The 26665-nt window shown below is 38.8% G+C and overlaps 2 protein-coding genes and 1 pseudogene across 3 annotated transcripts in view; 1 reads left to right on the top strand and 2 right to left on the bottom strand.

Annotated features, from left to right (window-relative positions):
* The window catches only part of LOC306878570 (neural-cadherin-like), a gene marked incomplete at its 5' end in the record, with an annotated part of 129391 nt that extends 120637 nt beyond the window's left edge, over positions 1-8754 (top strand). The window contains 9 exons of the mRNA XM_079430997.1: positions 1726-1853; positions 2164-2291; positions 2642-2765; positions 3467-3814; positions 3932-4196; positions 4874-5054; positions 5140-5393; positions 6779-6936; positions 7554-8754. Coding sequence (XP_079287123.1) covers positions 1726-1853; positions 2164-2291; positions 2642-2765; positions 3467-3814; positions 3932-4196; positions 4874-5054; positions 5140-5393; positions 6779-6936; positions 7554-8024 — 2057 coding nt within the window. The 3' untranslated portion in view covers positions 8025-8754. The remainder of the gene's footprint in view (positions 1-1725; positions 1854-2163; positions 2292-2641; positions 2766-3466; positions 3815-3931; positions 4197-4873; positions 5055-5139; positions 5394-6778; positions 6937-7553) is intronic.
* A 2436-nt stretch (positions 8755-11190) lies between these two features.
* Positions 11191-17220, bottom strand: LOC306877553 (G1/S-specific cyclin-E2-like). Its single transcript, XM_079429385.1, has 11 exons — positions 16295-17220; positions 15352-15392; positions 15179-15254; positions 15035-15088; positions 14444-14592; positions 13989-14124; positions 13716-13862; positions 13362-13592; positions 13163-13274; positions 12383-12540; positions 11191-12299 (listed from the first exon to the last, which is right to left on the bottom strand). The coding sequence occupies exons 2-11, from the start codon at positions 15363-15365 to the stop codon at positions 12192-12194; spliced, it is 1185 nt and encodes a 394-aa protein (XP_079285511.1). The 5' UTR covers positions 15366-15392; positions 16295-17220; the 3' UTR covers positions 11191-12191.
* A 4656-nt stretch (positions 17221-21876) lies between these two features.
* On the bottom strand, positions 21877-25742 carry LOC306878442 (tumor protein p53-inducible nuclear protein 1-like; annotated as a pseudogene). Its single transcript, XR_013785864.1, has 3 exons — positions 25514-25742; positions 22952-23294; positions 21877-22273 (listed from the first exon to the last, which is right to left on the bottom strand). The product of XR_013785864.1 is annotated as a tumor protein p53-inducible nuclear protein 1-like (transcript).
* Between the last annotated feature and the right edge of the window lie 923 nt (positions 25743-26665).

Below are 26665 nucleotides of genomic sequence, written 5' to 3'. Positions count from 1 at the left end.
GAACCATGCTAAGGTACTTCCACTAATGCCAACAAAGTGTTCTAGTCTATTCAAAAGAATGTTGTGGTCAATAGTGTCAAATGCAGCGCTAAGATCCAGTAGCACTAATAAAGAGATACAACCACGATCAGATGATAGAAGCAGGTCATTTGTGACTCTAATGAGAGCAGTCTCAGTACTATGATACGGTCTAAATCTTGACTGTAATTCCTCACAGATACCATTTTTCTCTAAGGAGGACTATAATTGTGAGGATACTACCTTTTCTAGTATCTTTGACAGAAAAGGGAGATTTGAGATCGGTCTGTAATTAACTAGATCTTTGGGGTCAAGTTGTGGTTTTTAATTAGAGGCTTAATTACAGCCAATTTGAGGGTTTTGGGGACATATCCTAATGACAATGATGAACTAATACTAGCCAAAAGAGGATCTATGACTTCTGGAAGCAGCTCTTTTAGTAGTTTAGATGGAATAGGGTCTAACATACATGTTGTTGGTTTAGATGATTTAACAAGTTTATACAATTCTTCCTCTCCTATAGTAGAGAATGAGTGGAATTGTTCCTCAGGGAATCTATAGTGCACTATCTGATGCGATACTGTAGCTGACTGCTGCATGATTACAATTTTATCTCTGATAGTATCGATCTTGGAAGTAAATTAGTTCATAAAGTCATTACTTCTGTGCTCTTGGGGAATGCCAGCACCTGTTGATGCTTTATTTTTCATTAATTTAGTGACTGTATTGAACAAATACTGGGGTTTATGTTTGTTTTCTTCTAGAAGAAACAAAAAGTAATCATATCTAGCAGTTTTTAATGCTTTTCTGTAGGATAGGGTACTCTCCCGCCAAGCTATACGAAATACCTCTAGTTTTGTTTTCCTCCAGCTGTGCTCCGTTTTCTGGGCTGCTCTCTTTAGGGTGCGAGTGTGCTCATGATACCACGGAGTCAGACTGTTTTCTTTGATATTTCTTAAGCGTAATGGAGCAAATGCATCTAAAGTGCTCGAAAATAGAGAGTCCATAGTGTAACGGGGCGAACAAGACGTGAGACGTGCGGATCCATGTGCAAACCTTTATTTATAAACATAGTCAATACACAAGCAAACAGATATGGCACGGGCCAGACACAAGAGAGATCCTAGGGCAAGCGTGGGTCGACGATCGGCGAACAATATCCAATAGGGCAAGGCAGAGAGATAATCCAGGTACACAAGCAATAATCCACTCGCGGTTTTAGATTAAAAGCGAACGATCAAATTAGTCAGATTAGTTAGATAGATACAGTAATATCACAAATATGGAGGGAATTAAGTTATATTTGATCACTTTAAAAGCAGAGAGTGATGGTAAAATTCATCAGAAAGCGGAGCTACAATCGCAAACCTCTCAGCAGAACGGCAGGATGTTTTTTGAGCACCTAATCTGTAAATTAGAATTATTTCTGACGGATCATGTGACACTGAAGACTGAGAGGCTACTGAGAATTCAGCTTTGCCATTATAGGAATAAATTACATATTAAAACATATTAATTGTAATATTTAACAAAATTACTCTTTCTAATGTATCTTTATCAAATAAATGCAGCCTTGGTAAGCATAAGAGACTTCTTTTAAAAACATTAGAATATTTTACCAACCCCAAATTTTTGAATGGTACTCTTGGCACTCATTAATATTGTGTGTCTTCTAATTAAATTCCATGATTCTGTTTCTTTCATTAGAGCTGAAAAATGGAGTTCCTGTGCTGAGTGTGAATCACGGTTCAGGGACCCTAACACTGCAGCTGCCCACGAGAGCCACTGTCACGGACCGCCGCTGGCATCACCTGGACATCATCAGCGATGGCAAGGTACAAGCATAGATTGAAATGAAAGGCATGACCAGGATGAGACACTGGACATTTGCCATTCTCAGGGGAATTTTTTTTGATTTTATAATGTTCTCAACCTCACCTCAATTTCATTGAAACATGAAGCGGTCAGATAGTCCAGATCATCACATAGCTTTGAGGTTCACACTGGGTAAAGCAGATTGTGAGCTTTATCGCCCTCTGGGATTTGGGTCTAAAATATTCCATTATGAAATGTGACCTCTCGCACTCTCAGATGGTGTAATACTTTGCCTTGAAGTTAAATCATTGTGTGTGTGTTTTTGTGTAGACTGTGCAGATGATTCTGGACCACTGCTCTGGTGCAATGGTGAATGAGGTGGAAGGCTTGGGAGCTGAAATTTTTGAGAATGATCAGTCGGTGTGCAAGGCCTCAGGAGAGACGCCAGGCAGTGAAAGGTAAAATATGATTTTTGTATTAAGAGAATACCCTGCTGAAAAGATCCACTAGACCATTTGCATGCTGGTCCAGGATCCCCAATTTTATTCAATTCCAAGTTTATTAAAGACCCCATGAAATAAAAATAAAAACGTTTTGTGGATTTTCATACCTTTAGCCCATCTATATTTTAGTGTCTTTTCTAGACCAAAATACTGTTAAATTATTTTTCACTCAGGCATATACAAATGTTTGTCCAATAAAATGCACTTTAGAATACCTCCTGCTTTTGACTAGAAATAGCAAGTAGTAAATCATGGTTCCTGGCTGTGATGTAAACTAAATGCTACATATGTTTATTTCTCTTCAGGTTTTTGGATGTCTACCAGCCTCTCCAGCTGGGTGGGGTTAAAGAGACACACTCACTCCGTAGGTCACACCCCCATTACAAAGGATTTGTGGGATGCATGAGGAACCTGGTGATGGACAGTCAGGTAAAACCTGTGTAAATATGTTTATTCATCTAGGTGCTAAAAATACTTTTTAAGTCTATTCTGTCTATTCTATAGATTTTTGAATGTCAGAAAGTCTTGGCGGAAGCAAAATATAACTTAACAAAACAAGTCAAATAAGACTATTCTTAAATACTTGTACTATGCACTAAAAGTATGTACTTCACTGATAATGGGAAATACTGATAATACTGTAAAGTGTATCCAATGTCAAATTGAGTCGTAACATCTCGTTATGCAATGTTTGCATTTTCCTTTAAGCATTTAGCTGAAATCATTACCTAAAAATACGTAGTTAATGGTTTGTTAATTTCCAGAATTGGACTTTAAAATAAAGTGTGACCAGAGAAGATTATGCTTTCTAGTTTATTGACAATAGGCCTCATTCATAAAACATAAACAAAATTAATTCTGCTGAAAATTCATAAAACCACTAAAATTGTCTCATATGGACTACTGTATCTTTACATATGAATGCAAAAATTCATTATACTCACATTTCGTGAATGAATCTGTCAGTGTTAGACATCTTTCACGCTGAATGTTCCAATCTTCTATCTTTTGTTTGGGCGGAACAGAGGTTTACCTGAGCCACTTTCTGACAGCGAGTCGATACGGATCAATGATGTTCAGGATTGTGCTGACTCAGGCCTTTCTGTGTGTGTGTGTCTGTTTTCTGTCAGGTGTACGACCTCGGCAGCGCAGCAGAGAGTGAGAACAGCACCCCGGGATGTGCCCTAACAGATGGTGTGTGTCTGACCGCTGGAGGACCCTCCTGTGGGGTCCATGGGAAATGTCTGGGGGAATGGGGCTCCTTCAGTTGTGATTGCCATCCTGGATATAGTGGACACAAGTGCGACAAAGGCCTTCCTGAGTGGTCGTTTGAGAAAGACAGTGTGCTGAGGTACCAACTAAGAGGTGGAGGAAGTCCTCGCAAAACCCAAGCTCACTTCCTGCTGAGAACCCGCTCCTCCATGGGCAGCCTGCTTAGCATGGCCTCACGTGATGCCAATGAGTTCATTATCATGGCAGTGAGTAAAACACATGAATGCAATAACATCTAATTCAGTAGCATTCAAATTTAAGTGTCCAAATACATCTGAAACTGTTTTAAAGTTGTAATGCTGTGCCATCTTCTTGTCTCTCAGATAGTAGATGGGTACCTCACTGTCCGTGCTAATCTTGGGGACGGCGCTCACTCTCTGAAGCTAACAGGTCATCGTGTGAACCTCGGCCAGTGGGTTTTCGTCAGCCTTCACCGCAATGACAACATCTTCACCCTGCGACTGGAGCAGGGCGGGGGCTCACGAGAGGTCACGGGGGTCCTGGGTCAGAAGAAGGAAATAGTAGTTCACCCCTACAGTGTGTTTCTGGGAAACAGCGCCACTCAAAACACACAGGGAGACTTTCAAGGTGGGATTTCTCTTCCCTTTCTTCCTCACAGCTGTAATTCAAATCAGTGAGTTTGTCTGTTCTGCTTTGTTGAACTCCTGATAAGAGTGAATTTGTGTTTTTATTATTCACGCTTTTGAAGATTAAAGCTTAATATTCTTCTGAAGTTTTTCTTCCAAAAATCCTGAAATAATCTCGGTTTCCACAAAAATATGAATTGATGCAACTGTTTTCAATATCGATGATAAAGTTATAAAAGAGTAATGGCTGCTGACAATTCAGCTTTGTCATCACAGGAATAAATTATATTTTAAAATATATTAAAATGGAAAAGTTATTTTGAATAATAGTTCAAAATATTACTGTTTTACTGTAAATTTGCTGAAATAAATGCAACCTTGCTGAGCATAAAAGACCTTTTATAAACATAAAAATTTCTTATTGACTCACATTTTTTAACAGTAATATAAAATGTTTTAATATATTTTTAACAAGCATTTATCATATTTTAAATGTCCATTTATTTATTTAGTAAGTTACTGTACATTTTTGCATTATTCCAAAATAAACCAGATGATCAAAATTACAGTCATTATAAAGTCCAAGAGCACGTAATAAATTGCAAATAAAAGTCACAGTAACAAATAAAAAATCCAAAAGTTCTATAGCATTTTTCACCATGTTTTTTAACCATACAGGCTGTATGCGGGATGTAAGATTGAATGGTCACTCTCTGCCACTGGATGGTCAGGGCACAGAGTTCAGTACTGTGCTGGAGTGCCGAGGAGTCGTGCCCGGCTGCCACTCTGACGCCTGCAGTGCCAAACCCTGCCTGAGTCCGCTGTACTGCGTCGACCTGTGGAGGAAACACGAGTGCAGGTGAACACTCTCTCCCACACAGTTTCCCACTGTCATACTGTCAAAAGCTTCATCCTGTGTCTCAACGTCTGCTCTCTCACTCCAGGTGTCCAGCCAATCAGGTTACGGTGGTGGATGAGGTCACAGGTCTTTTGCATTGCGCCCCGTCCCCCTGCGGCCCCACCACATGTCGTAACGGTGGCACCTGCTTGGCTCATTCCACCAAGAACTACCAGTGCCGCTGTCCAGAGGGCTTCAGGGGCCAGTGGTGTGAGATCGGCCAGGTCAAATCTCTCCGTCTTGCCGCGCTCAGCCCGAGCTCCATCCTAGCCATCAGCATGTGTCTGCTCGTCTTTTTCGGTAACTATCACAATATCATGGAACGCTTTTCATCAAAAGCGTTGTAATGCCTCTGTTATCAGTGTGGAAACATAATGAGACCCTCTCATTTTGTGTTAGTCTATTGAGAAAACTGTCAATAGAGAGCCAACACACAGAGGTCAATGATGAGTGTGTGTGTGTGTGCCTCAGACAGGTACAACAACAATGTGACAGGCTGGCAGTGCCCTCCAGGCCTCTCTGCCAGCTTTGACACTCCGTCAGCCACATCACAAGCAGACACACAAATCCTTTTTAAAGAATTACTGCATGCAGGCAGGAATAATTCACTCATCAACTGAAGCAAAAATGAGAAACGTGCTGCCAGATGATGGGATTGGTTGGGTTTATGGCCTTCAGAAAAATTTGGCAGAAAATGATGGGTTATTTTTGGATTGATCTGTCTTTAATTGAAAAGAGGAGTCTTACCATCCATGAACTGGATTGCATGAGCTGGTGAAAGCTGAAGCCTGCAATCAGACTTTTGCACTTGAAAGTCAAAATAAAATCAAAATTGACCCTGTTTACTTTAACTTTTTTTTGTGGATGATTGACATATTGTGCATATCATTCCAAAGACAAAAATCTTTGTAAACTTTCATCAAAATATAATATTTTTCTACATCTCTGAATCATAAACCTGGGATCCAAAATCTTATTTAAATCTGTAAATAATATAATATCATAATATATATTATTTGTAAATATAATAATTTGTTAATATATAAATAATTGTGAATTTGAAATATTTTGTATTGAATTACACTGTCTGCATTTATTTGATCAAAAATACAGTAAAAACTGTAATATTGTAAAATATTATTACAATTTAAAATAACTGTTTTCTATTTTCATATATTTTAAAATGTAATTTATTCGTGTGATGCAAATCTGAATTTTCAGCATCATTACTCCAGTCTTCAGTGTCACATGATCCATCAGAAATCATACTGATATGCAGATTTTCTGACCAAGAAACATTTCTTGTCAATTTTGGAAACAGTTGTGCTGCTTAACAATTCCTCAAATTCAAATATAAGTGTTTTGTAACATAATTGTCTTCACTGTTTAAATTTAGTGTATCCTTGCTGAATAAAAGTATTAATTTCTTCTTTTTTTTTTTTTTTTACTTATTGACCCCAAACTTTTTGAATAGTTGAAAAGTAAAAAATTAAATAAAATAAGCAAAATAGAAGCATTTTCAATTTCTTTAGTACTACTGCATGTCACGTTATGGAAGTAAAATGTGCTGCAAAGTATTTATCATCATTTACCTTATTAAGCATCCACACTTCCACCAACAAAAATACACTTTTTATAACTGGTTTCATCATTCTTGTATTAATCTCTCTCTCTGTCCTCTGCAGCCGTGCTCGTGGCAGTGACCGTATGGAATCAGAAGGGCAGCCGGAATAAGTTTCGCAAGCGAGGTGTTTACCACATCCCAGCGGAGCACGAGAGCTGGGAGGACATCCGGGAGAACATCCTCAACTACAACGAGGAGGGAGGAGGAGAGCAGGACCAGGTATTCCATTAACACAGGGCAGCCGGGGGAGATATTGATTTACTTTCAGTAAGACTCAGGTCAGGGGAATGACCTCCATCAGCAGCTACACTGCCATGCCATCATCCTCTAGGTGGCAGCTTTCAGCGCTTTAGAATTTCAATCTGCACAACATGATTTACACAAGAGCACAGCTATGCTCAGAATGGAATATTAGCATGCAGTCTATGCTATATTGTTGTCACATGCAGGGGCGTAGGGTTAAGGGGGGACACTAGGGACATGTCCCTACCAATATCCAGCGACTACCAAACTGTCCCTAGCAATAATTTTGATTAAACAATTAAATATTCGTATATGTTTTTGTAATTTCGGATGCATCTGAAACATCAAACCATTGATATTACCTAAAAAGTTAAAGTAAATACGTTAGAAAACTGTGCGCTTTCAAGGACGCACATTTAATACATTGGTATAAACCCATTTAATACATTGGTTCAAAAGCAAACCTATACTCTTGGTCACATGACCTCTTATATTGCTTTTTTTAATCCAGAGAGTTTTTAATTCACATTTTAAAATCGATAGATCCTATAGCACTTTCCCAGAATTTAAACTGTGGCCTATGTGTCCACCAGAATGCCTATGACATCACCGAGCTGAAGAGGCCGCTGTGTTCCAGCTTGTCCCAGTCCTCCTCCTGCACCACCGCCCCCCTCATCAAGTCCTCCCAGGGCTCTCAGGAGGAGGTCCATCCCTGCGGAAACATCACCAACGGAGCCACCCTTCCCTACCACCACAACGCCAGCTGCGGCGGTCACTGCTCCATGGACTTCAAGAGCTACGTGTCACGAATCATCTGGGAGGCTGACAACGACAGCCTGGCGTTCCCCATGGACAACTACCACGTGTACTGCATCGAGGGAATGGGCTCCAGCGCGGGCAGCCTCAGCTCTCTGGGATCGGCTATTTCAGAGGAGGCCTTCAGCTATGACTCCTTGCGGCGCTGGGGCTCCAAGTTCGAAGGCCTCAGCGAGCTTTATCGTCGACCGGAGCTGGCCGTCCCCTACATGGACACGGTGCAGAGCCAAAGCCAGGAACAACAATAACCGGACGACTTCAAACCCAGCGATTGTTTTTGTGTTAGTGTTTTATAGCCTTTTTAGGGTTCAGTTTGAACGCTACAAAAATGTGTCCTAAGAAACGGTTTCTGTTGATTCGTGATACAGTCACACAGCTTTAAGGGCGAGGAGCAGCTGAGGTTAGAGGACTGATTTGTTTTATTTATTGAGTGAAATATTAAATGTACTGTATTTATTTTTGCTCTGATAGGGAACAAAGCCAGCGAATCATCAGGACTTCACCATGATGAACATTGTATTCGGTCACATCCAGCGTGTCACAACTTAGGTGCGTTTTAGTGAACACACGTGACTAATGCTGCGTTTCATTCCACTTGGAAATCCAGCTTTCTTTTTGGAAATGTGCATTAGAATGGCACTTTATGTAAGATTTTCATCTTAGAAGCTTGCATGGAACTTTGATTTTGCCAAAATATGAATTCACATTAAAAGTATGGGATCGGTAGGATTTTTTTTTGTTGTTTTTGTTTAAAAAAATACAGTAAAAATAAATTGTGAAGTATTATTACTCTTTTAAAATAACCTTTTTATATTTTAATGTATTTTTAAAAAACAATTATTCCTTTGATGGCAAAGCTGAATTTTTGATGAAAAGAAAGTTAAAAAGAACAGCTTTTAAACAATGTAATGAGACTTTACTGTCATTTTGATCAATTTAATGTATTTCTACTGAATAAAATCATTAATTTCTTAAATTATATTGAAAAAAAATAAATATTGAAAAATAAAAATATCTTACTGACCCCATACTTAAACAGGGAACCCATGGTACTGGAAAACCTAAAAAAAAAAATCTGTTTAAATATTTCTTAGGATAGAAAATACTTCTATCCTAAAAATCTCAACAACAAAAAAAAACTATTTAAAAAACTAATAATTAAATAAAATTATCGAAGTCATCATAAATTACTGGAAAGCTAATGGACATGTCATGGAAATTGCACAGAAAAATTTGTCCTAAAGTTTGGGAAAGTGCATTTATACACTGATGAAACCTGTTCAGTTTGCAGTGACGGTTTAAAACACTAAATGATCTTCTCCAGATCATCATACACTAGCAGAGCCTGAGAATCAGACCACAAAACACGGTTGAAATTAAATGCATCCCACATCCGCCTTTGAATGGAGCGCAGCATTACTCCCAGCAGTTTACTGATCAGGGCGCAACATTTTAGAAATCTGCACTTGACCAAAACTCTTGTTTTAATGGACCCAGCTGCACTAGTAATGGCCGCCCACTTCTGAATTTGAACTCTGAAGCATAAATTTGCCAAAAGAGGGTCATGAAGACACCGAAAGACTTCATAGGTGACTGATGTGCCAATGAATCACAAATCCGCTCATGCGAAAAGAGCATAAGTTACATTACTTTCGGTCAGTGGCGGTATAAATCTGCATTCTGCCATGAATATTCATCGTGTAGTTGTTTTTTTGTCTTTATCATACGAGGGACGTAGTGTGATGCCAATCATTTCTGATGCTGGTGTGCTGAAACATGGCGACACTATCGTCTGTCTCACAACACCAGATGAATGTATCGTGTACTGAGTAGCCGAAGATGAAACTCCAGTGTCAAAGTCTGTTTAAAAAGTTCAAATGTGGCCAGACAGCGCAAATACAATCATTCAAAAATGTATGGATATTTTAAATTGCAATATACTTACAAAGGATCTGTATAGTTCTATTTTTATTGTTATGAAAACGAATAGTAGTCTGCTCAAATTTGCAGGCAGCATTTTGTAAGAACAATGAGCCATAAGATTGGTTTTTCAGTTAGGTTAGTCCTCTAATTAATGCTCAGCGAAACCTATACAGAAACATAAATAGAGTTGAAGACACATGGACATTGCTCTTTTTCTGGAAAGGTCCAGGCTCCATGCCTCTTTTAAACCTTCTAACAAGAGCATGAGGTCATTGTCACAATGGCTTATAGTTGACTTGAAATGTTCCTTTCAGTCCATCACAGACCTGTGCTGCTCGTTGAACCATGTAAGTAATGTAAATACAGAAATACTTTTTCTAGGGCCTTAACATTTTCCTTTTTGCATATGAATTTTAATAAATGAACTGTTTTCCTTGAGCAACCGTTAAAGCGTGGTTATTTTGTCATGTAGTTTCCTCATCCTATGATCCTATATTTCACGCCTCAATGTCACTGATTTGTTTGTGTTGTTTTACTGCCACCCAGCGGTGATTTATAGTAATCACAGGCTTTTTTTCCCTTCTGCAGTATTGTTTGCAAGTTGCTTCGTGATCTCTAGTTTCCTGCTCATTTCGATCTATTATATTATCATATACATAATTTCCATGAGTTTTCCAGCCTTTTTAAACGCCCTGATATGTGAACCATGTAAAGTTTGCTCTCATTCTATTGCATGCTTCCTGAACCCTAAATCTGATAAGTGTTAAATCTGCAAAATGTGAATTATTTTACCAAAATAAGAGGGATCATACAAAATGTATGTTATTGTTTATTTAGTACTGACCTGAATAAGATATTTCACATAAAAGATGTTTACATATAGTCTACAACAGAAAATAATAGTTGAATTTATAAAAATGACCCTGTTTTTGCAAATTTTTAAAGGTGTATGTAAAGTTTTGACTTCAATTGTATATATATATATATATATATATATATATATATATATATATAGTTTTGAATTTTTGAGCTGCATAAGTCACAGTGAGTGTCATTTCTGGTTTATCCTCGTGGCCGTTCTTATACCTTAGATTGTGCTTTATTTATTATATGTATTTATTTACACACACACACATACTATATGTACTCTACACTAAATATATACTGTACTATAGTATATATTTTACTATAGTACAGTAAAGATAGCTTTATCTGTCTTAAAGTTCTCCAAGCCATCTTAATGCAGTGGTATGTGGGACACATCATTAAAAGTAAAAGCATGTGTAGTTTGGAGTGGGTTCTTTGTCTCAGAGGTTCTTGCAGGGGGTTGGGAGTTCAGGGGTAGGAAGCCCACTGAGGAGGGGACACTCGTTCCCAGAACTACACAATAACTCCCACAACAAAAGCATTGTAAGAAGAGCAATTTAGCATATTAAAATTACTTCTGCAGAATCATGTAACAGTGAAGACTGGAGTAATGGCTTCGATCATGAGAAAAATACAAAGAAACACGACTCGTTTCACTTTTAATAACTTCACACTGGAAATTACACACAGAGTCTTGAAATTGTTATTTGTACACATATACATCTTATGTACAATTCATAGTACATTTTTACACTGTTCTTAAATCAACAATGAAGCTAACATGACTGGTTCAAGTCCAGGTCAAATTTAATTCAAGCTATGCTACAAACAAAAGGCATTAAATTCATAAATAGCAAGCACCACAAATTATTAAATATGCCTTTGGCATTGAGGAACAAAATTGCAATTCAAATATTAAAACGAAAAATCTATCTGAAATAAATATGCAGTTTGCTTAAATTCAGTTTGGTAAGTTCACTTCTGAGGGGTGAAAACAGTCAAGTCTTACAGGAGTATGTTGAGAATGAAAACAGGGGAATGACGTTCACAAGGATCTGAAGGTTTAAGAAAATAAGCCAATAACCGATTCTGCTGGTAGTACAGGCTTGTCCTGTTTAATAAGCCCAGTTATAGCACCGCTGGGTTGGCATCGGACCACATTAACGCCAAAATTCAGAACATACGTTTCACATCACACGCACACTCACAATAAAATTAATTGTATTTACATAACATAAAACCGTAACATATGATCCATGAAGCAGCAGCAGCATCTGTGCAGACTTCTGCACTGGCAACATAACCAGAAGCTCTTGAGCAGGTTCAGTCTGAGATCATTAACATTAAGCCATTCTTCGATGGAAGGCACTTTAGAGTGCTTCAAATACTGTTCTGGGAAACCAAACTTTAGGTTCTCCCTCAATTCCACACAACATCTGAACATCTGGTTTGTTTGTTTCAGCATCTCAGCCTGGATTCGATTCGTTTCGTACAGACCCCAAGCCCACCACCCCCCCAAAAAAAAAAAAAAAAAAAAATACCGCACACAGCTGTTAGTATCTGGATGTGTTGTGCTGTGATGGCATTAAATAAAGACTAGCTATAGCAGGTTCTCCTCAAACCCATCAGGCATTAGCAGGTTTCTCAGTGCTTTTAGGAGGGGTCAGTATTCCAGCTACAGCCAACGGAGACATCCTGTCCAAGCTGTCCTGCTGCCGATCATGCGCTTCACTCTGAAAAGACACGCACACAAAAAAGCATGTTAAAACTCGTTAAATCTTAAAACCGATTGAGGAGACAATGAAAGAGAACGCACCAGCATGGCGAGGTAGTCCACGTGGGTCTGTATGTTGTGTTGACCTTCTGCCGCCACCTTTTTGAAGTCCTTCAGCTGTGGTCTGGGCCATTCACGTACCGCCCGTGCAAATGGGTTCATCCACCGCACACAGCTTGATATGCTGTCCCATGTGAGCCCTGGTGGGGAAGAAAAATTAAATATTTAGCACAAATCAACAACTGATGCAAAAAACTTGTGCAAAAAAGGTCAGGGTTTCTGCAGGTTTTATGAAGGGAAGTTTAAGACCATTTTAAAGAAAATAAGTAATAAATTTAAGCCCAAAATTCATTCATCAAAAAACCTTCACCTGTATCTTTTGATTGCATTGCAAAAACCATGATCTTCCTCTGTATCTTTATCTTGTTTTCCAGCACAAAAAGCCCAAAGATTCAATCAATCAAGATACATTGAGAAGCAAAATGACAAGATAAGGAGTATTGTTCTCTGTAAAATTGATCAAACTATTTTTGCAACTAAAACAAAAACAAATCTGCTGATGAAGTCTCCATTCACTTATCTTGATTTAAGGACGTTTAAATACTTGAACTGGAAAACAAGACCAAAATACTGATAAAGATATTCATTCTCTGCAGAGCATGTAACATTTAATGCCATGGCTTTCTGAATTTAAGACCTCCCTCTACAATTTAAGACTTTTTAAGGCCTTAATTTGTAGATAGGGGAAACTTTAAGAGAACTTTTTAAGAGCTGCAGAAACCCTGAAAATCCTTAAAGGATGTCTAAGATCAGAAAGCTCACCTGATACTTTATGGACCGTTTCAAAAGTAGTAAAGTGACTAAATGCAGCAGCAGCAAGGACTCCATATTGGTATTCCAAACAATTAATGTCCAAAATGCAAAGATCCAACAACTGCAGAGAGGATTCAAGAGTCAGAAGAGGAATCAAGATAACAAAACAGCTATATAAATGTTTACTTCACAGGAGCTGAAGTCTCACCTGTGTGATTTGGATGTAGGTTTCCTGCGAGAACTGAGGAATGAGGAAATTAGCATCGTCCTTCGAAGAGTCCACTTGGGAGTAGAGCTTCAACCATGAGATGACGGTCTCCGGACAGAGCTCCCAATTCAACGCCTTCAATATCACAAGCTCCTTAGTAAGAATCTCCTCCTCGTTGCAGGCTCCGTCCGTCACATAAGCAAACTCCTGGAGCTTTGGCGGGTAAATCTCCTGTCAAACAGAGACCCATTTTATGAGAAAAGCGGCACTGTGGAGTTCTGTGATGATCCAGGTGGCTTGTATTACGAACAAATCTTACAGAAAAAAAACAGATTTAAGTTGATGTCAAAGTACCTCTATCTTTGAGGCAATGAAGAGTGACGTTATGCCGATGAGCTGCAGCTGATCTTTGCCGATGTCTTTTTGAGTGAGCATGAAGCGATCAAAGATGTCCTGAGCCAAGTAAAATGTCTCCCGGTGGAGAGTATAAACTTCACTGACCTGTGTAGAAAGAAATTAATATCAGATTAAAAACACACAAACAATCAGGTGACAAGACAAAAAACCCTTTATAAATGTGAATTAAATTATATAAATATATATAGGATTAGAAATAATAAAACATACCTCCATGAGCCAGTCCAGCAGAATAGACCTCATTTTAGGCTGCAGGGTCGGATGCTGCTGGATGAAGCCCTTGTCATGTACGTACTTCAGCTCCTTGTTTAGCATCTTTATCCACACATCATCTGAACTGGCCCAACTGACAAGACAACAGCAAATTAGTTTCGTTGAGTGTTTAGTACATGTTCATAGATGAATTATGCTTGCGTATTGCAAAATGCTGGTGATAAAAATCTTCCAAGACTAGCATTACATAACTCAGGAAGTGTTTGAAGTGGTTGCAATAAATTAAGCCAACTTGTTTTCACTATGATTCTGGATTGTTTCCTCAAAGAAACAGAAAAAGGGTAATAATGTTGTCAAGCGGATTGTTTCATTGAGCATTATCTGTAAGAGACTTGGATTTATTAGCATTTCTTCTTCTTTTCACAGGATGAGACGCTGTGATCATGTGTTACCTGAGGCATGGCAGCGGAGAGGGTTTCACAAAGAGGTTCTTGAATCTGAAGCGCTTGAATCCAGAAAGATTACCGGTCTCCTGATGAACCTCTTTATGAGGAGTTTCGATTAACACACTGGGACTAATATCACCTCCAAAACACCGGTTCTAGAAAAAGAAAAGTGTTTCCATTTAGATTTTATGAATAGGACTTAGCCAACTAAATTAACATAAGGCATTTATAAAACCTTGTTTAGTGTACATTTTATATAATTTACATTTAGTATAACTACAAAGGAATATCCTTTCAGGCATCAAAGCACATTTTATGCTTATGAACTTAATACAGCAGCTGCTAAACAAATCGTTAAGAATACTAAAGATCATACACAGAATACTAAACTTTCAGTAATTAATTAAATAAGATTTTTTTTTTCGTGGGAGGATTACGATGACCGAATTACTGCATAATAAACACACTGCTAGTGAAAAACTAACATTTTATTGCCATGCAAACTTATGCTTAATATAACCAGTCTGGCAGTTTTAAACATAATACGAATAATGTACAAATATGTAATACTTATAATAATCCATATCATCAGCTCACCTGAATTTCATAGTGTTGTTTCTTAGATGTTGACGGGACTCTTCTATTGCACTGCTGAAAAAAAAAGGTTATGATATTTAAATATTTGCATATATTCTGAAGAACTGCAGTTTCAGTAATATTGAAAATAAATCGTAGTCTCACCTCGCCTTTTCTTTTCCTCTGCGGTTTATTTTGTTCTGGTGCATTTTCATTTCTTTCTTGTAATGTGTTGCGACTACTGTTAAAAGACAAAAGGTATAAAGAAATGAGTAACGTTATTGGGTTTTAAGGGTTAACATTTGACGAACAAATTCAACTAAAGAAACTATTCTTACCAAAGTCTTGACATTTTCTAAACAAATGGTGTGCTTTTCTCCTGTGAAACAGAAACAAAACGTTACTGTTATTAACCAGCACGTTTTCAGCCTAAACTAGGAATCATGTAACTTAGTTACTACACATCTAAAACGTATTTATAGATCTAACGTTATATATAAGAGAAATACTTGCAAAAACAAAAACGGCTTAACAATAAACACTCAAGCTTCAGCCATTTGACCAGAGAGAAGCAGGCATGACCAGAAATATCGAATGAATTATTATAATTCATACGAATTACAAATAAAGTCGAAAGGCACTGAGAGTAAATGCAATGTCTACACAAGCAGCAGTATGATCTGATGTTTTTACAGAAACCAGAAATACATGATCCAGTTTTGTAGGTTTATGAAAGGACAGTCCGCGCCAATTTACATGAAGCGGGAGACTACAGCTGCCTCCACAAAAACCCATCGAAGATGTATTTAAAGCGCATTAAACACCAGTTTAACCCAAAATACAGTTCAGGTAACTCTTTAGTGTGTGGAAACCCCATTCCACTTTTCACAATATCAGTTATTTTCCCAATTTCAGACCGAGTTTACAAACGCGCGTCCAAAGGATCTGGCGCCTAGCAGAGCTGGCTAACTTTCAGCAACATCCTCCCTCCGAGGTCGATATTACATTCAACTTTTGCCTAGGAGATACTTCTAAACACATGAATTGCGGTTTCTGCTAAATAATCTATCTAAAAACAGCTGCTTTAAGGGGTCCCGAAGGGATCTTCAACTTTTGTCGTACATGACTAAGTTAAAAGGCACATACTTCGGTTTTAAAGCCAAAGCAACATAAAACAACAGCACCGTGCCTGCTAAAACATGTTTGCCACACGATTTTAACGAAGTAAAATTAAAATAATAAAGATAACAGGTGAAAGAAGGCTAAAGTAAGTGTCCTTACCGCAGTGTTCAGCGCGAATGAATGAATGGATGGCACCGAGCATTATATAGTCCAGGGGTTCGCGGCTACTGCGCATGCGCGGCGCTCTCTTCAGCCTTTAAAAAAACAACCCGAAAAACTGTATACCATTGTGTTTTGGGGCTAAAAATGACCAGGTTGCCTGGTGTGTGATGGTTTAAAAAATCTACATGGAATTAGAAACGATAATATTGATTGTTAGTGAGAAACCTACAGAAATGTTTGTGTTTTGTAGACTTGCTTTTAGCCGCGTCGACCTTTGGTTTAAATATGTAAAAAAACGCGCTTTCCTGCTTTCCCGGTTAAACGAATCCGGGGCTCGAGGACCTAATGCATCATATGCGAGTAGGTCTGTATGTTAAAAGTCGCATTTGTATGAAATAATGAAGAGTTTTTGACTTCCTAGTTTGACAGCTTCTAGTGGGCGGGGAGTTGAATCGGTTTGACCAATCATGGTTATTCTGGGAGAAACAACGTGCTCTTGTAAACAAACCCACGAGAGGATGCTTATTCTGACAGGCGTACTGAAAATGATGCCTACCACTAATCTTATCATAATATTAGTTGCATTTCACAAGCATAGATGTCAATTTATCACCAAAAGCCTTTTTTTTAGAAATTATCTTGATTCTGTAATGTCTTCTAGCCACAGGTTACATTATTATATTGTTCATAAAGCAGGCATAAAGCAAAAATGGCATGAACACGCTAACATACATTTGACCTCTTTTGCACCAGAGAATAACACACAAGAGAACACAGTTCCGTCGATTCAAGATCAATGCAGCAGCTCTACTTAAACGAGCTAATTTTTTTTGTTTTAACCTTTTGAAAAACTACAGAATCCTAGGAATAGCTTTTGGAGGGAGGTGAAAACGGCGCGGATTCTTCAAACAGTAATCCCGCTCACCCTTTTGTATTGTGTATGTTAAAATACGTCACATCCGGGGTGAGGGGAAATATTGCTACGTGTAATATAGAAATAAATAACTTATTTTTCACGTGCTGCATGTTTTCCAAATGCAGACATCCCCAACATTCTATTTTGCATCAACATTTACAAAACAAAGTTATGAAAATTCCGAAAGAGAACCTTTCCAAACAATTCGTCCAGTACAAAAGCTACTGCCACATTCAGAAATTAACTTTCTTATTAAGAATGTAATAAAATGCATTTTAACTTGTGAGGAAATAAGATTACATTTCCCTGGCCATATAAATCAGTATCACCCAAGTATTAATTAAAATATTATATATCATATACAAATCAAGTACTAAAGCAATTACAAAAAAAATCCAAAAAAGCTAATATGGTTTATTCTGATTTATATATATTTTTTACATGTGATTTTAATCAGTAATCAAAGCCACTGTATTAGCTGCTCATTCAACATTGTTGAGAGACTATAAAACTATACATGCTACAGGTCATAGGCACAAGAGGATTAGGAATCAATTAAAATGTGTGACCCTGGACCACAAAACCAGTCATAAGTAGCACAGGTATATTTGTAGCAATAGCCAACAATACATTGCATGGGTCAAAATGATCGATTTTTCTTTTCTTTGCCAAAAATCATTAGGATATTAAGTAAAGATGATGTTCCAGGAAGATATTTTGTAAATTTCCTCCTGTAAATATATCAAAACTTAATTTTTGATTAGTAATATGCATTGCTAAGAACTTAATTTGACAACTTTAAAGGCAATTTTGCACCCTCAGATTCCAGATTTTTAAATTCAATTCAAGATTCAAGATTTTTATTCGTCACATACACAATTATACAGAGTATAACCAGCAGTGAAATGTAGGTCAGGTCCGCTCCAAGGACAGTGCAATTATAAAGTATACAGATATTAAGAAAAAGAAAAGTAGAAAAAATAAGAGAATAAAATAAAATAAAAGATAAAAAATATAAATATAAATGTGCAGGTCAGTATGTTGTTGACTTAAATTGTAATATGAGGAATGTGCAAAAAGTTGTACAGGGTATTTAAATAGCAGCAATATGAGGTAGAGAAAAATTATGAATAACTTATTGATATGGTGATATTTACATGGAGTCAAGTGATGTTATGACACAGAGTTAGAGTTTAGGAGCCTGATGGCCTGGGGGAAGAAGCTCCTCCTAAGTCTCTCAGTTTTTGCTATCAGGCTACAGAAGCGCTTACCAGATGGAAGCAAAGTGAATAGACGTTACCAGGGTGATTTGAGTCCTTGATTATTTTGACAGCTCTATTTTTGCAGCGTTTGAGGTAGATGTCCTGCAGAGAGGGGAGAGCAGACCCTGAGATGCGCTCCGCTAAGCGCACAACTCTCTGTAGTGCTTTGGAGTCCTGATTGGAGCTGTTTCCATACCATACTGAGATGCACTGAGTCAAATTTCTATGATCCCTGAATAGAAAGTTTTCAGGATTGCTGGTGAGACCCTGAATTTCCTCAGCTGTCGCAGATGGTACAGTCTTTGCCTGGCTTTCTTAACCTGTGTTTGGATGTGTGTAGTCAAAGTCAGGTTCTCGGAGATGTTTACACCGAGGTACTTGAAGTTACTCACCCTCTCCACAGGGGTCCCACTGATCATAAGAGGAGTGTAGGGCTGCTGCTGTCTCTTCCTAAAGTCCATGATCAGCTCTTTAGTTTTGCTCACGTTCAGAGAGAGACAGTTGTCCTGGCAGTCGTCCTTGTTGGAGATGAGGCCCAGAACCACAGTATCATCAGCGAATTTGATAATAGATGTGGAGCTGTGAGAGGACACGCAGTCATGCGTGTAGAGAGAGAAAAGCAGGGGACTCAGGACACAGCCCTGTGGGGCTCCTACGTTCAGAGTGATGGAGTTTGAGGTGAACTGGCCAACCTTCACCACTTGAGGTCTGCCGGTGAGGAAGTCTTGAATCCAGTCACAGAGTGAGGAGTTTAGGCCGAGGTCTGTGAGTTTAGAAGCCAGCTTGATGGGGACTATAGTGTTGAAAGCTGAGCTATACTAAATGAATAGCAGCCTTACATAATTCCCATTGTTGCTGTCCAAGTGTGTGAGGGAAGAGTGGAGAACGTGAGAGATGGGTCTCAGCCAAATATTGTCCCATCCTAACAAACCACACATCAATGGAAAGTTCATTAATTCAGCTTTCAGATGATGTAGAAATCTCAATTTCAAAAAATGGACCCTTATGACTGGTTTTGTGGTCCAGGGTCACATACTGCATATCAAATGTTCAATAAGAGTAAAACTAAATTTATTAAACTGACATTTTTACCCAAGCATTTTAAATCAGTATATTTGGGCATTTTTGACCCTATCAGTAACCTCTGAAAGCACTGCATTGCATCAAGGAGTGGAACGAGGAGGGCATGATTGAACTGGTACAGTTAGAAATCTACTATATTAAGGTTAATACCCACACTGGTACAATGAATAATAGGCTTGCAGTAATCATGGCTTGGGATTCTTTAGAGATTAGTTGGGTTGAGTTACAGGCTGGGATGGGTTCTTGAAATGCTCATGAGTGGAAACCTTTCATTATAATTTGGTGTGGTGATTAAGTTACAGTAACTTACACGATGCCTGAACATGCAAACACCTACCTAGTCTAAAAGACTTATGTCATTATATTTTATTTAATAATTCTGCTAAATGACTAAATAATAATATTTTAACATTTCTGTTTACAAACAGAAAAAGCAGAAAGCTTCATTTCGTATTCAAACATTTATTGAGAAGGGAGTATACATAATGACAAATAGTTGGTTTCGAGACATATGAAATTAACAATCGATTTGCAAATTATACTACTCATATAAAACAGTCTGTGTATGACATGTATCCAAAACATATCGGTTCAAGAAAAAGATCAATAATGCTAAAACCCTACACTTTTGGCAAAGTCCTGTATTATTACAGTAAACTAACAAAAAAAAAAAAAAAGACCAAAGCATAGTCTAAAACTTAGCAATGCCACAGAGAATTTTCTTCACACATTAAACACAGAAAACATTTGCTACATTTTGTGTAAAAGTTGACAGAGCAAGTGGCTCACAGAGACAAGGTAATCTGTGCATAGTAAAATTACATTTGTTTGTGTCCCTTTGGACAAATTTCAAGTTCTTCACGGATGCATTGTCATACTGTTCACCTGGAAGGCACATGATCCCCAAATGCAATTCAAGGCAAAATGAAATCCCTGTTATGAATACCAAATAGCAGGCGTCTACTGACATAGGGAAAGAGGGCCTCTCCAGTATTACTCGAGGAATATGAAGAGAACCTTATGTCCCTTCCATTCCCTTCGTCCACAGAAAATAAAACATATCAGAAAATGCAATATATTGCTCAACAGACTGCAGCAAGCGAAAGAAAAGCTTTAGGTGTTTTCCTTGAGTTGCTCATGCATGTAATATGCATTCGACTGAATGTCAGAGTTACTGAATTCAGTTTCATTCCTTTAAGGCAGACCTTGGCAGTGTTACTGGAAATTTACAACACCAGGTCGCGCGAGATAAAGGAATAAAGACTAACAAACATAACCTACGAAGAATTTTAAGTTCGTTGCTATTTCAAATATTTCGCTCAGCAAATACAATGTCTAACTAGTCAAATAAAACATGAAAAAAGGCATATAACTCAATACTCACTACATTGAGAAAACTAAAAAAAAAAAAAAATGCTAAAAGTTTCACTCTATCGTCAAAGGCTTTAACAGTCAGTTAAGAGAAAGAGTTTGTTTTCACAGTCTTCGGAGGAGCAAGCTTTCAGTCAAAGTGTGAGACATATGTTATGTTAAAGATTTACATCAATTCCAAATATTTCCACAAGGTAACATACACAAGTTAGAGGTTCTCCAGTATGTACAGAGACAATTTACCATCTGCAAGTAATCTGCATTTTTAGCAAAGAGCAAAGGTGAACAGTGATAACCCTGAGACATGTACTGCAGATATAGAGCAAACATGAAAATTAACATTACAACACTTGATGTCTTTTTTTTTTTGTTTTTCACCTGTTGGAAAATTAGCACTACACAGTCATACATCAAATCAGTCACTAAAAATAGGAAAAACTGCTTACATACATATCTATACAGATAACACACACTCTTGCCAACTTCATACTGATATGTAATATATTCAATATTTTTTTCTTTTGAAAATATTTTAAGTTTTGTTTGTTTTTTTTATACATTTTACATATTTTGAAATCTACTATGGAAACAAGGCTTTTAGTGATAATAAACCCAGTATTTTAAAAGAGAAAAAAAAAATAAAACAAAGAGGAAGAAAGCACTGATCTACAGAATCACAGGCAGGCTCCTTCCCAACCAGAAAAATGCTGCAGATGATTCCATCACTGATGTGACTGAACTTAGTATGGCTTAAAAAAAACAAACAAAAAAAAAGCCTCCAAAGACAACAAGTTAAAGGCACTGAAAGTGCCAAGCTGCCTACATATGCTCCAACAGAGCACTACAAAATCGTGCTCACTGTAACAAAACACTTGGTTATTCAATTTTCATGAAACATAACATAAGACAGAACCAGATGGAGCTTATAAAGGAAACATGATGCAGACACATTCAGATGGAGCGGAACCTGCCGTGAAGTAAAGTGACCTATGGCATTGATTCTAAAGGACTCTTTCTGGCAGAAGACCAGTTCTCCCAGTGTGGAAGGGATGGCGTGCAGGGGAGGACGAGGGGAGTGCAGTGGGGACCGTCTCAGTAGTTGTACTGCCTCTGGCCCGGCTGGTGAATGTAGCTCCGGTGGCTTTGGCCTGTCTGGCTCCGGCATCGCACACCAGGTTGAGGCGGTGGAGGGCGTTGCGGGACAGCTGCTGGCGCTCCACGTTTTCAGGGATGCGCTGGGCCAAGCGGCCGTTCTTGGTCTGCTCCAGAAACCCGGCATGAGCAGCGACCAGAGCAGCTGTGTAGGAGCCAGAAGGGTGACTGGGCCGGCGCTGAACGTCAGATCTGCAAAGCCAAACAGAATCTGTGAGATTCAACTATTTCAGATTGTTATATAACATTATTACATGGCCCTCTGACATTTTTTATAATGATTTATCAGACGCAACATTTTGAGGTCTGGTGCTTTCGAGGATGATTGTTTTGTAGACTGTAATGCATTATAACACAAACAGTTCCAATTTACATCAATATTTCATATCCACATAGTTATTTATTTCGTGAAAAGACATGTAATAAGTTGTATGATTGTACATTAACCCTAAAATTTTTTGTCTTGGCTCAAAGCTGCTTGTTAGGAACTGTTTTACTTTGTGGAAGATTTGAGCTAATAAAATATTTCAACTCAAATCAATATTTCATGACCATTTATTTACTTCTATGGCCATGTATTAAGCAAGATAATGTACATCCAGCCAGTTGCTATTGCAAAATAAAATAATAATGATACACTTTCAAAAAAGGGTGCAAAGCAGTCACTGGGGTGGTACCCTGAGATACAATAGCTAAAAGGTGCATCTTTGTATGTTATTTTTCCCTAAATGGGACATATTATATTATAAATTTGTACATTTTTTCTGAGAGTGCACAATAGAATAAACCCCTGTCAGGTTTTTTTCTGTGATGATAACCATCTAGAAGTAAATGAACTTTTACACACAAAACTGTCAATCTGCCTTTTACCTTAAAATCGATGGCTCACGGTTGCCATCCTTGGCAGGTCATTGACGAGGGCTGTGAATGGCGTACACGGACATGCTGGGATGCTCGATCAGAAGGTTCTCCAGAGGACTGGTCTCCAGCAGGACCGGAGCTCTGCCTCCAGCCATGAAACACGGCGGAGGGGTGATGAACCAGCTCTCTTCCATCCCACATGTCGCCTCTAGACGCAAGTAGTTTCCATCCTCTGCGTCAGTGTCTGCCGCCGAATCCAGAGAGGAGCAGAGCACGGGAGAGTCCAGAGGAGCAACATCGTCAGAGCACACCTCCACCAGATCATCTCCACATGCATCGGAGCAGGCCTTCGCTACAGGAGCAGAGATGATGTTACTACATGGCTTCCTATAGTAATCAGTTCATTGGATTTTAACCTGTCTGTGACGTTTAAACATCAGTGTTTAACTTATTTTGTACTGTTCACACTATTCATAAAACCCCAAATTTAGCATGAAATGGAAATTGTGATAATTTTTCTTCCCTAATGTGAGTGAAAGGGCTTCTTCAGCAAGAAAAAAAATTATTACGAGGACACATGAAAAAAATGAAATGGGGAAAAATGAAAAAAGGGGAAGAATAATGTGCCCAGATAAATGTTTTACTATAAACACTGCAATACAAAAAATTAACTGTCCATTTTTATTTCACGGTGTCTTTAAAAAGCTATCTGACAATACAATGGGGGGGGGGGGAAATCCCATTGACACTGAAGTACTAGGCCTATATTTCATCCAAGTCATATGTAGAGTGTAGTATATCACACAAAGTAACTTGGAATGCTGAAAAACCATAATTCATCACGGGTTAATATTGAAAACATCTGAACATGTTTGAGATATCTCTGTCTATATAATTTAAGTCTCACCAGTTCTATCGAAAACAACTCATATGTTTAGAATTGAGAGAGTAAAATATTTTGCACACACTTCACTTCTATTTGTACTCTTCGTGGATCCTGGCAGGTAACCAGAAATGGTGTAAACAGCTGGCTTTTGGGCAGGGCCTCTGAGACGCTCTATATTTAGTGGCCTCTAGAGGGCAGTGTAATCGAACTAGAAGTGAACAAACACTGCAGAAACTTGACAGCCTTCACAAGAAGTTTATGTGACAAATGTGAAATTACAGTGATAACACCTTATATTTACACCAAATGTAACAAGACTAACTAGTGATTAGAGGGTCCCAGACCCATAACATGGTGTTATAGCACACACAGGGCTTCCCTTGCACAGAGCCACACCTTGTTTATCTGTAGCCTTGCAGCGTCCTGCCAGATAACATCAAACATATTCTCAACTCAGCTGGTTAAGAAGGCTTTTAACCCTCTTACAGCCCTATTCAATGTCCCTGAGAAGCCAGTTAACCTTTACTCCTCTGACCATGATGGGAAACCACTCACTTACTTCCGTCAAGCTATATGGTTATGAAACAAGATAAATGTTTTTAATCTCCATTTCCGTCATGTCTACCTCAGCCTTCAGGCAACGATTGATGCTGGTAATCGTTCCGTGTTCAAGGCCGACTCGCTTTGTTCATAAAAGGTAACTTAATCTGTCCTATTTTATCGTAGACCCCACCATAGACACTTTTGTCTGACAGGCTAAAAGCGTTGTTGCCCATAAACATGTCTGTCGCCCCCTGTCCTAAAACAGGGAACTGGACCATCTAGATTGCCTTGCACCTGAAATATTCACACACATACACAATATGAGAAGGCCTGTATTTGGGCAGGCAGCTTATGAGAGGCATCATGTTAATGAGGGCATCGCGTCTGTGCCAGGGATATCTGTATTATGGCTCCTGCAGACCAAGTCATCAGTATCTAGAGGTAATCTTCTCATGAATAGAGGGTCTTCTCATGAATAATTGGACGTTTGCATAGCCAGTCTGCGCTAATTTTGGGCGAAAATAAGTGGAATTCTGTTCATTGGATGTAAAGTCGATGCAAAATGCAGTTTGCAACCCCTTTTATGTCCATCATTGGACAAATTTGACAGTAAAATGCGATATTGCAAAACTTGCCTATATAAACTGGAAATCGAGCTGATCAATTTCGTGCAGACTTCAACATTATTTAATGGATGGTATGGCATAAGTGAGTGGTTCTCAAACCTGTCCTGGGGACCCCCAGCCACCACACATTTTGTATGTCTATCTCATAGGCCACACCCATTTCAAGTCTTGCAGACTCTACTAATGAGCTGATGAGTTGAATCAGGTGTGTTAAATGAGGGAAACATACAAAATATGCTGTGGTTGGGGGTCCCCAGGACAGGTTTGACAACCACTGGCCTAAATAACATCAGCAGAAAAAGAAAGTTGATTCAGAGGAAGAGCAAGTTTGACTAAAGATTCTGAAGACACTGGAAATGGAATAACATACACCAATGTCCACAAAAAAAAAAAAAGTTACAAACATGCATTAAAAATTTTACAATTACTTGAAATACAGAGGTCATTTAGGGAGAAGCTCTTACACAAGATCCATATTTCAGTTCAAAAACAGGAAATGCAAGAAAGCGCTCTCACCTAGATAATCGACCAGAATCCACTCATCGTCCTCCTCCTTCTCATTGAAGTCTGGATCCACAGGACATCCACTGCCCTCCTCCAGGGAGTCTCCAAACAAGATGCTGGTGAACCTCTGGAACATGGTGTTGTCCGGTGCAGAGGGGCGAGGCTGGATAGTCCTGCTGGGTGTGGGTGAGGGCAGGGGTCTTTGGTCATCAGCTGCGGGAGCCGCTCACTGAGATCTTGGTAAAAGGTGCTGAAGTGCATTAGTTACTCCTCCTCAGCCGAGGAACACCTGATGAAGATCAGCCATAGCTACTGTTGATTGTGCAAAAACAGGCCCTGGAGGACAAGCAAGAAGATATCCGTGTTGTTAATGAAAATATACACAAAAACTGACCAGCCTTCAAGTACAGAACATTTCCTGGTATCTAACATGTTCTGTTGCGATTAACCATAAGTTACAGGTCATAAAATACAGATGGATATTCCTGAGAACAGACCAGCCAAAACAAAGCGGTCTAAAGTGTTGCTGATGTCACAGATACTACCTGTCCTCTTCACATGAAGCTGATGCCTATGAAAACTGATCTTTGTACAGATACACCCAGCCTCCTTCAGGACTGTGACTCATGAGGGTACCTTTATCCGTTGTTTTGCTTGCGACAACAATGAGAGACAGCTGTGAAGTGAAGGGCTACAAGCTGTTCTTCACCCCACTACATCATTAAAACAAGACAACCAATTCGTACTCCCTTCCACCTGCTCATATAGTCATGGCAGCACTCTTTGCTTGTGTGTTTAGGGGATTGGGGGCTATTATGGGGTCACATACATATAATAAGCACCCCTCAGAAAGAGGATTAGATTGACAAGCAGAGATAAGTAGGACTGGGATGGCCTTTGTGTCAGCAGCCCAGAGGAAAACACTATTTCCCTTTTCCACCAAAGCAGTTCCAGGTGCTAGTTCAGAGCCAGTGCTATAGCCGGTTCTTAGTTAGTTCGCCTGGCGAGCCCTTTAAGAACCGGTTGCTTTTCCACAGTCTAGAGCAGGGGTTTTCAACCCAGGGGGGCGCCAGCACCTGTCAAGGGGGGCGCGAGCGTCAATTAATTCAGAGACATTGCCTTGAAGATTTATGAATACGAGCTTTCAAATCTTCAGCCATCCGC

The sequence above is a fragment of the Barbus barbus genome (assembly GCF_936440315.1).
Source record: "Barbus barbus genome assembly, chromosome: 12".
Lineage (NCBI taxonomy): Eukaryota > Metazoa > Chordata > Actinopteri > Cypriniformes > Cyprinidae > Barbus > Barbus barbus.
Note: the sequence above shows the minus strand (reverse complement) of the source record. Positions and strands in the feature narration are given on the sequence as shown.

What these genes read in the sequence shown, in the direction of transcription:
- LOC306877553 (XM_079429385.1), bottom strand. An exon ending in CCTACATCCAAATCACACAG is followed by an intron (nt 13,275 to 13,361) that starts GTGAGACTTCAG and finishes TCCTCTCTGCAG; the next exon opens with TTGTTGGATCTTTGCATTTT. An exon ending in AACGGTCCATAAAGTATCAG is followed by an intron (nt 12,541 to 13,162) that starts GTGAGCTTTCTG and finishes CTTCCCCACCAG; the next exon opens with GGCTCACATGGGACAGCATA.